Here is a 10482-nt window from a genome sequence, read left to right on the forward strand (position 1 = left end):
TTTTGCACAGAAGTTCAGCAATACAAATAAACAAATCAGCAATAAAAATAAACAAATAGAAAAGAATAGGAACGATAGACATTTCTATCGCCCACATGATATGTATGGTCATATCGCCCAGCAGTACGTCACTCTTCACACCATTTTCAATTAGGGCTTCACTTTGCTTAAAGGGACCAAACCATGAAAAAACAACTTTTTGATCTTTTAAGTATATTATGCTGTTCATTCCTCACTATAAACGATCCCAAAGCGTTTTTTGACCTGTTCAAGCATTTCTGAGTAATCCTCTAAAAACTGCGCTCTCAACAGCAGCCCCTCCAATACCCACGAAAACGTGCGGGTCCTCACGTGCTGATGTCACAACGTGAGACAGCCTCCTCCAGGAAGAGTCTGCTCCGCCCCCAGGCTAACACAACACTTTCTTCGCAAAACTAGCAGCTCAAACTAGCAGTGATCAGCTAGCTTTGCAAGCTACGGAATAAATCAAATTAAATAAATCCTAAAATGATCATCTATTGTTGTTTGCATTTTTTTGACCGAATTCCACCACAAAATGAACCCATTAGCCATCACCATTCTGTCTGTACCAAATTTTGGGGATCAACACCCGAGCTGCACTGTATGTAGGCCTATATTAATATTTATAAAACATATATATATATATTCCCCTCATTTTATCGTGATGGCGTCAAGAAGTGGGTGGCACCCTCAGCGAGCAAAAGGTGGTGCCTTAGAGATAAAGTCTTTTTACTTCTTTGTATAAAAAGAGTCCACAAAAATTTCATAAATAATTAATTTTTTAGTGTTCCAAAGCTAATATATGATCATTTAAATTGATATAGTTTACTCCGAAAGACTAAAGAAAATCCTGGTATGGCCCCCTTAATACCTAAATAGCCTGCCTCCATCTCAGTCAATCACAATCAATTTTTGGTTGTCTCTCTCTCTGCATTCTTGACAGTCTGTTGGCCCTCCTCCACCCTACTCTCCACCTGAAGCGATGCTTTGGAATGGTCTGGTCTCTAACTACCATCAGACAGCCTCTAGGCTCTGGGGTTTACACATCTGAGATCCAAGTTCATCCAAAGCACACGAGACGTCATCATTTGCCCAGTGACTAACCCCCAAAGATAGTGAACCTTTTTCATGCACATTTTTTTATAACACAAATAAATATTTACTCTCATTCCTACTATCTCTTCCTATAGAAATATTACTTTGTCACAAAACTGAACACATGAAGTGTTGCATAATTTGCAGAATCATCGTTTTCCTTTCTGTTTCTCCAATGGCATCATAAAGTGAGATAAAAGTTTGGTCACATGTGTTGCTTCATTCTTAAATTCTAGTTCAAGTTCAATCTATACAGTAAGCTTTGTAACTATAGAAAAGGGCTGTAAAAGATCAAGAACCCATGTTGGCTTTTTCCGTGTTTGCTCCGATATAAACAAAGGGAATCCTGCTGGTTCAATTAGCTTGAGCAAACAACAAGCACCTGCAATACCTTGGGCTTTATTGGCCACTTCCTGGTTTTCCTCAACAGCGATGTTAAGCACTATGTCAATGTACACCGTGGCCAAGATAACAAAATTAAAGGAGCATCTGCACACTAAGAGCAACAGCAAGTTAGCCCATCCTCCTGCTGTTTCCTGGCCTCTTTGTCACCACGACACAGAGGGAAAAACTACAGCTCCACTCTTGTTCAGTCCTCCATAAACGTCAAGGACGGAAGTTTATGGTCGACAGATGCTCAAGTAAATGAAGCTTCTTGCCCCTCTTCTATCTTCTCCTCCCTCAAGTAAGGGGCTCCGCGGTCAGCAGCAGCGACCCGGAGTTAACCTCCCACTGGGTTGCCATGGAAACAAAAGAGTTGAGAAAAAAGGAGGAAGCCCGGCAATGGGAAGCTATAACCCAGCAGAGTGAGGAAGACAAGACCGGAGTCTGCTTCTTTTTTCTTGTACAATTGTCTGCCTGTGTCTCAATGCCACTGTCCTTTCTACACTTCAACACCATCACCCACCGCACACACATGCAGCTGCTGCCGTCTGATCCTGAACCGCAGCTTGGAGGCAGATTTATGCACCGATTCTGACCAGACGGACTGCTGTTAGCTTCCCCAGCTCCTACTTCTGTCATCCTAGCTTCCTCCAAGATGATCAGTTAGTTATTTTAAGGCAATTTTGAAGCATCACATGACAAAAAAAAAAATCCTCTGAAAAATACCAGTTTCACACAGCCTTTTAGACTCAGAATTATCCACAGATACACATTTCCTTTTTGTTTTGAAACATAATCCAATGCATCTTAATCCTTTCTTTGAGACAGTGATTGAAAGACTAAACAATTCCAAGCAGAAAATGAGCATAACTCAATAACAACAGCTGGTAGTAAACAAAGATCAAGTCAGAACTGAAATACAGCCGATTCGATGAGGCTTTACAGGTGTTTAATCCGCTTCCTGCCAACAGTTACATCACCAGGGAGAGGGAACATACCAAACAAACTACGGCGAGACTGTTTCTGAAGGAGCATTCAAGAGGAAGGATATGAGCAACTTCCCAAAGATCAGCCGCTCTCTTAAAGCAGAGCAATCATGAAAAACACAACAGCTATAAATCTGAATGGAAAGTAGCAGAACGATGGGAATAAAAAGCAAAGCAGTTATTTCCTGGCTGTGAATTTGAAGGTGAAGTCACGGTTGCTCTTAGACAAACAGAACTCCCTCCAGCCCCCCCCCCCATCCTACATGCTTTTTTTTTTAGCTCTCAAGGCCTCAAGGATACACTAGCTTCCAAGTACACTTAAAGTATTGGAATGTCATTGATTATTTACGAAGACCAAAGAGTTTAAAAGTAAGAAGAAGAGCTACTTTTTATAAAAAATTTAATGACATAAGGTTTTCTAGATAAGCAAGCCAAGTGAGTATCATCTATTTTAGAACAATCTATTTTTGTCAGCCAAATTCATTTGAGATTTTTTGTCAAATAAATGTTGCCGCTCTAAAATTAGGACAAACAAAAACCACTTGATTTAGAAAAAACAGTCGTGCATCACGGAGAATAAAATGGTTCTCTTCACCAATAATCAACATATAAAAAATCATTATTGTTTTGTGTATTTGAGGAAAATACTCTTTGAATATTTAGGCTTGACTTGGATACAATGATTTGTGACAAAATTAGGTCAAATTTTATGTATTTCTTTTTTTTAAAACAAAATGTGAGTTCTAGAAAAGGAATGAACAAACAAGCCTCAGTTAAATGTACACAAAACAAAGCATCAATAGTGCAGACAGTTACATACCTGGAATCTGCTTTTCCAAGGTTGGCTCCAGCTGGATGAAGGATGGTCTGGTTTTTCACCATCTCCACAACGCATTTTGTGTTTAGTTCCTTTTCTGTGGAACAAAGCCAGCATACAGTGTTACCACCACGACCAAAACAAACCCATTACAGTGTGTGAAAGCAAAATGTAAAGTTCCAACACAAATCAGTAAGGCTAACTGAGATCAAAGGGGCATGCATTCGCTAACGAGTTATAATTAGATTCTGCATCAATGAAAAAAGGTCATATGGTCTGATCAGACTAGATTTAGCCGGTTCCATAGTGACAGACACATCAGGGGGAAAGAGCAGTAGAGGAACCAGAGGAGTCTCTGGTGGCTAGTCTCTACCACGTAAGCCTGACATGAAAACAGGACAACCTAATCCAGGGTTACTGACTGGATCTAGTCGTCTACAAATGGATTCATTGGAATGGAGAGGAGCAGTAAGCATGTGGCTGGCCTACTGTCACAGCTGTGTCAAAACTACAGGCTTTTTCCAGCATTTTTTGCCCTTTTGATTCACTACGATTTGAATCAAGAAATATCCAGAAATTCAGTTTTATTTTTTTCTTTATATATGTACTCCATCATGAAAAAAATGCCCCCAAGAATGGACTAAAAACACAACTTTTATTTGAGTTGATCTTTAAGTCTGTTTTAAAAAAACAGATTTTTTAAGGTCTGAACATCAAGTTAACAGCATTGTAATGAACCTACTGAATATTCAACTTTACTTTGAAAGTGAACTTTATCTCAGCCAAAGATAATCAATAAAAAGGGACCAATCTGTGCTCTTTGACCTACTCCCCGCTCACACACACATATACAAAGAAAGAGGGTATTTGTCCTCTTATCCTCACCATTAGCAAGAAATTTGTACACTTGATGTCTATTTTATTAAGAATACTTGAGCATAAGTACAGCAAGTCTACTAGACCAGGTAGTGTAGGAAATATACTAACGGAATACTTCTTTAGACTAAATCAGAACATTTTAGTTTACAATTTATTAATAGTATATGAAAAAGTAAATTGAAAATAACCTAGCTCACTTTTAGCATAGACTAAGCATACTTGTAGTACACTAAAATAGAATACTTCTTGCTAAGGCTATTTCATAAGCAAAACAAAATATTAATAAATACAAACTAAACATAGTTTTTAGGAAAACAATTAATTGTTAAGCAACAGCATTTCTTGATGCAAGAAAAATGTACCAACTCCTATTTCTGTTAAAAAAATCAATTAAACTAGTAATTATATAGAAATAGTTTGTAAACGCCAATGTTTACTTCTAAAAATCTGCCTCAAAATAGCGTAAAGCTAAAATTTGGAAAAACCCTAAAAACAGCCAATCATTACAATCGGTTGGAAATGATACTTGAATCAATAAATAACAGGCTCTAATAAAAATAAATGTGAAAACATTAGCTAAGTGAGCAGCATGGCTAAAGGTCACATGTATGCTATCAGGAGGCTTGTTTCTAAAAGTAAAAAAACAAAGATACATTCTGACTGAGAACGTAAAAACTGAGAAATGTGAGCAGGATGGTTTGCATCATCCTGGGAGGATATCCTCCAACATTTTACCCCCTCACAAAGGCAGGTTAGAGGTCAGGGTTTAAACTGCACCCCTTCAGCTGCAAACACTGTTTGCTCAAAGAAAATCCTTTCCTTCAACACTGGAAGAAGGTTCAAAGTCCCCGGAAAGACAAATATTTGTTTTCTTCTACTGGCACAAGTTTGATTTCTTTTTCTTTTTAATAAAAACTTAAGAACAAAATATATCATAGCTTTTTTTTTAATCTTTTGAATTTACTTTTCACACTTTTTTAGTTTGATTTGCAAAAACATTCAGGTCGAATTCATTTTCCTAAAAATAAAATGTAACAAAATATTTGCTGTATAGCTGTTTAAGTCAAGTATGACGTGTAGCAGCCAGTGTCAGTCATTCTGCAGTAGGCCAGCATGTCAGGATGTATTCATTAACAATGCGTTAGAGCAGGAAAGAGAGTTTCGCTTCCGTTCTTCTATGACACATGCACTACATAAGCACAATTTTATATGCACACTAAAGTTACCTATGACTGAGTTGAAGCTCCTGTAGAGCAGGGATGCCCTGATGAAGAAGAACCTATGAGTTCAGTGGAGCTGACAGGTACTTTATCATGTGGAACAATGGCTCAGGATACCAAGTTTAAAACTGTAGTGACCTTAATCGACTATAGTGCAAATTTCAACCAGAAATTTTAACAATTTCACAGTAAAAAAAAACCTCCAAGGCAGAATCTGAATTTTCCCCCTGCCCCTCTGGTTTCTCTCTACCTCTCAAATTAATGAGGGATTTGTAGGGGCGTCACAAAATTTTTTATTTTTATTTTTTTTGGGTAAGGCTCTGTATCCCTCCACTGGTGAGGAGGTAAGGAGAAACACATTTCTTTACATTTAAATGTAAATAATGACTTGTTGTTTTAGCATGACTTTTTAAAGTTATATAACCAATATTTTTGTAATGCATTTTCCAAGCGCTGGCTAACGTAGATGATTTTGATATTGATTAATTTAAATTCAAAGACACTATTTTTCCTAATCTCTCTGCTTGGAGGGTTAAATGTAGGGGAAGACTTGAAAATTGGTCTAAGTGTTGACATTTTTAGAAGTGCCTGTTTAAATTCAAGTCTCAATTTTAGTATTTTATGACTTCCTTGTTACATATTTAAGAAAATATTTGGCTTCAAAATATCATTTTTTTGTAGAGTTAGTTTCTTAGATAAATATTTTTGGATTCTTATAATCTAAATATGTAATAATTGTGAATCAAGCATGAAACGCCTGATGTTTCAGGATGCATTGTTTAAAAAGCTGAAGCACATCAAATGAGGAGATGTAGAAATTTCATTTCCAGACAAATTATTAAAAAAAAACTGCATGATTCAGTTTCTCTGAAGGAAACTACAGAGCAAAAAGCTCGAGAGCACAATCAAAAGTACAAGGAGAAAGTCTGAATATCTTCAGTAAAGCTGTTCTTCATGAGCTTTTCTGCTCTGATGTTCTTCTACATGCTGCAGCTGCACTTCCTGGAGGAAAGTGTGATGAGGTACGGTTGAGTGGACAAATTAACCCATTGTTATCCGCCTCATAACAGCTTCCACTTTCCAGTGGTCTTTTCTTTGGTTCTTCCCTGAGTCACCGACTGTGTTGACGTTTGCCCCGACCTGAGCCAGGAAAGCTTATTGGCTGTAGTGCCGCTGTTGCTACGACCGAGGGTTGCTGTGTTCTTCGAAGGCTAACCACCATGGGAACATGAAGCATTATGCAACGTTAGCAAATACTCATTCAGACTCACTCCCTTCCTGCCTTTGTCCGGCCCGGCCGTTAGACCACCTCTACTACCCTAGGATAGCTGCCCCCAAGCTACAGTTGCCCGGTCATTACTTCAAAGGTGTAGCTCGCTGCTGGGAAAGTGCTCATCTGCAGCCACTGAAGCCTGTGATTTCAAAGAGTAAAACAACAGGTAGAAGATGGAGTAGGAGCTGTGGTTGAACTAAACTGCTTCGTGTTTAAGTCAAAAGGTTGGAACCAAACATTTAAGGAAGACAAAGGACTTGAAAAGCTGAAATTTGCAATCAAAGTTTTGGTGCTGGATTTAAGACACGCTGGCATTGAGTAGACAGAAGGACCATTCACACAACAGCCGTTGGGAAGGAACGACTGGAAACGTGGCACTGCTGGTTCCAAACAGTCCCACTGCCTTCAGCCAAACCTCAGTTTCCATGCCTATTTCCTGTTAACGCCAATGATGATGTTTTTTCCTCCATTTTTATTCCTTTTTCGCAATAAGTACGAACACCTCCACACTAAAAGTAAGGCAGTATTAAATCACTCCTCTTTTTAAAGTTTTACAAAATACCAATTGAGAGTGATGTACCGACAGAAAATCTCTACAACTACCAACTAAGCTGGAGGAAAATTGCTGAAGCAATGCATCTCCTATCGATTTCCATCCAAATTAATAAATCAAAAAAACATTAACAGATTTTTATGTATAAATCAAAGGTCTATTAAAGCAGCTTTATTTCCAAAGCGATCCGGACGTCAAACCCTATGGGAACAGCGCGCCGATACACTGCCCTGATCTTGTGACCGACATCTCCAGCTCCCGAGTGGGAAGAGAGGGGGAGACACACGTGATTCATTGAGCCAGTTGTTGGTCCACCACTATGCCTCGGCAGCTCTCCTCCTCCTCCTCCTTTTCATTGGACACATGGTATCCCACGGCACAAACGAGACTTGGCAATCAACCAGGAAATGTCATCTGTGCCCTGCTATGAGGCACCAAAAACCTGCTATATAATGGAGCAGAGCACTGGAGCATGACTGAAGATTTGTGCGACACTGTGTCTTTGTTTTCCAAGTTTTTTCTGGAATTAGACACGAGGATGCAGCAAAATGGGATGAAAAAAAAAAGTAAACAAAAGGAAAGGAGAAAACATTGACATCTTTTTTAAGGAGTGACAGTGAGAGGATGCTCCATACATTTGGGAAAAGCTTTTAAGTTGGTGTGATTTCTTGAGGAAAGCTAATTTGTTTAAAATAAATTTAAAAAATAGGGGTTCTTTGAAGAAGCAGTAAATTAAGCGGAAAACCTAATGACATTCCCATCAGCCAGTAAAAAAGACAAAGCGTTTAGACTTTAACAGGGCATCTCACACAGCAGTTCGGCTTTAAATCTAAGTGGATGGCAGGCAGCCATACGGCCAGCACTATATAAAACATGTGCCATCCAGACCAGCCGGGTTTTTGTTTTTTTATTTTCCCCCTCAAATCTGCAGCAGCTCATTTCATTAATGGGCAGTGATTTCTGACCGCAATCCCATTCCCAGGAAATTAACAGGAGTGCTGAAATCAGGCCAGTCTAATGTGGGCAATTTTTGTGCAATATGCAGCTTTGATTCAGGTTAATCTTGGGGGGAATGTGCATTCCACACGAGCCTACGGTGATTTCAACGCATCAATGCACTGACTTAGATTTAAACTGCAGATTTAGGACTATCAGTGAGAATCAGCATGTGTTTTTAGCTCATTTGGGGGGATCACTTACCTCTTCTGTTCATGGGCCGAACGCGCACAGCCACCTTGACATTGGAGTCGTCCAGGCTGGGCTCCCCCATGCTGGCTCCTTCCTCCAGAGAGGGAAAGCAGCGCTGATCCAAAATAAATCAGCTTCTCAGCCGAACGATCATCGAAAATCCAGAAAACCCAGAGCTAGCCGGATGTCGGCCAGCTAGCCTCTCTCAGCTGTGCTCCATAGACCAGACATGTCAACGGAAAAAACAAAAAAAAAAGCCTGGGCAGAATCCCGCAGGAAGCCAGCCGCCGCCGCTTAATTTCTCCTTCTGCTCATGTTTCTTTTTATGGTGAGTCCATGGGAGCTAAAATGGAAATGACAAGTCAGTAAAACCAATCAGCAACAGGAGATATGATAATAACCAAAATATATGCAAAGTGCCCCATCTTCCAAAAAATAGGGGCTAGCCAGCTAATTTGCAAACTGAGGAGGGGCAACGGCAGGATCTGAACAAGTTTTTAGGCAATCCTTCACTATTCGACGACACAACAGCCCCGGAAACACCGGAGTTTTCTCGGTACATACCTAAACGAATTCATCCCGGGGGTGACAACGCTAAACCAAAGACACAAAGGTCCACAGAGAAGCGCCCGGCGATGGACTACACCTTCCTAACGGAATCTACAGCCCTGTCTGTAGAGCTGGCAAACAGCAGGGTGCATTTCCGCCTGAAATCTTCAAAATAAAGGCACGCCCTTCAAAATCTGAACGTTCCGATTTCCGGTTTAAAAAACGAAATATATTATTTATTGAATAGATAAAACCTACACGTGTTGGCCGTAGTTGTTTGTTAATAGCATGTTTATAACCACGGTCTTAGTGGTGTCCGTAGTAATAGACCCTTTACTACAATTGTGGCACACGTGTTGTCGAACCTATTTGAACCTATTCTGTCAAGCAGCAACAATTTGTGTAAAACATGTAAAATTTTGATCATGATGATCTAAAAAAACACCATACTCAGAGAATTACTACCTTTTATCCTCAAAATTAGATGACAATAAAGAGGAACCGGTTACCAAATGTGCTCTGCTCTGACCCCGGTCATGCGACACTTCCTGTGTCCAGCTTCCTGTGTCCCTTCAAAATAATACCTGGTGAAGGTTAAAAAAAAATAAATAAATAAAAAAGCAATGTCAAACAATAATGAGCCTAATTTTGAAAAAACGCCATTCCGCAGCAGAGGATCAAGCGTCAGGTAAAACAAAAAAAAGCGCAACTATAATAAAATAATACAATTAGAACAAAGTTCAAATATATTGATGACTTTTTCGGCTTCTCTGAAACTTTCATTGCATTTTTTCCATTGTACTTATGCAAAGTACTTTGACTTCCATGAAGTTGTCACTGGAAACTTAAAAAAAAAAAAACACCTTTGCCAGAAATAACTTTTAACAGTTTTGTTTCGCAAAACCAAGACAAGAAAGAAGGAAAACTGGCATTATAGTCCATAATACAGATAATTGTTTATGAGCACTCTATTTTTTAAGCCTTGTTTTTCTTTATTCAACTAAAATTAATTTAAATTAACATAATATTTCCATTAAACATATTTATAACATTTTAATCATTGTGTCTTGTAATTTGCTTTAAAATAAATAAGGTTAAATTCAGATTTCCTTCCTTATTGATTTGTGAACAGTGTATAAATAATTTACACTCTCCACACCAAGATCTCTGTAAGCTAAAGAATTTTATTCTTTGTCGTCTCTCAAACATTTTATTTAGAAGCAAAGAGGAAGTAGAAGACTTAAGATAAAAATTAATCAAATTGAAATTCCTCTAAAAGTAAAGGAACATCACAATATAGTAAGCTCAGATACCTCTCCCAAAATGTATCCAGAATTTGTTTTCATCTGAATAAAGTCATTGTACTTTTCGTGATTTGGGTATTGAAACTGTTCATTTTTTACTAAATTTTCAGGAAACATTTCCAGAAAGACTTTTATCTCTGGAACTCATCTATAAGATTTCAGCTCAAGCTCCCTTTTAGACCAATAAAATGTTTTAATTGGCAAATCGATGTC

At 38.6% G+C, this 10482-nt stretch overlaps 1 protein-coding gene across 5 annotated transcripts in view; it reads right to left on the minus strand.

Annotated features, from left to right (window-relative positions):
• The window catches only part of kif13ba (kinesin family member 13Ba), a 38098-nt gene extending 28248 nt beyond the window's left edge, over window positions 1-9850 (minus strand). For 2 of the 5 annotated variants that reach the window (XM_024295596.2, XM_024295594.2), the window contains exons 1-3: window positions 8981-9850; window positions 8429-8759; window positions 3307-3400 (exon numbers count right to left, since the gene is read on the minus strand). In XM_024295596.2, the coding sequence (XP_024151364.1) occupies window positions 3307-3400; window positions 8429-8498 (164 nt within the window). In that variant the 5' untranslated portion in view covers window positions 8499-8759; window positions 8981-9850. Of the gene's footprint in view, window positions 1-3306; window positions 3401-8428; window positions 8957-8980 lie in introns of those variants that run through there. The other 3 variants (XM_036211355.1, XM_024295595.2, XM_036211354.1) reach the window with 3 other exon arrangements.
• Between the last annotated feature and the right edge of the window lie 632 nt (window positions 9851-10482).

This window comes from Oryzias melastigma, linkage group LG3 (genome assembly GCF_002922805.2).
Source record: "Oryzias melastigma strain HK-1 linkage group LG3, ASM292280v2, whole genome shotgun sequence".
Taxonomy (NCBI): Eukaryota; Metazoa; Chordata; class Actinopteri; order Beloniformes; family Adrianichthyidae; genus Oryzias; species Oryzias melastigma.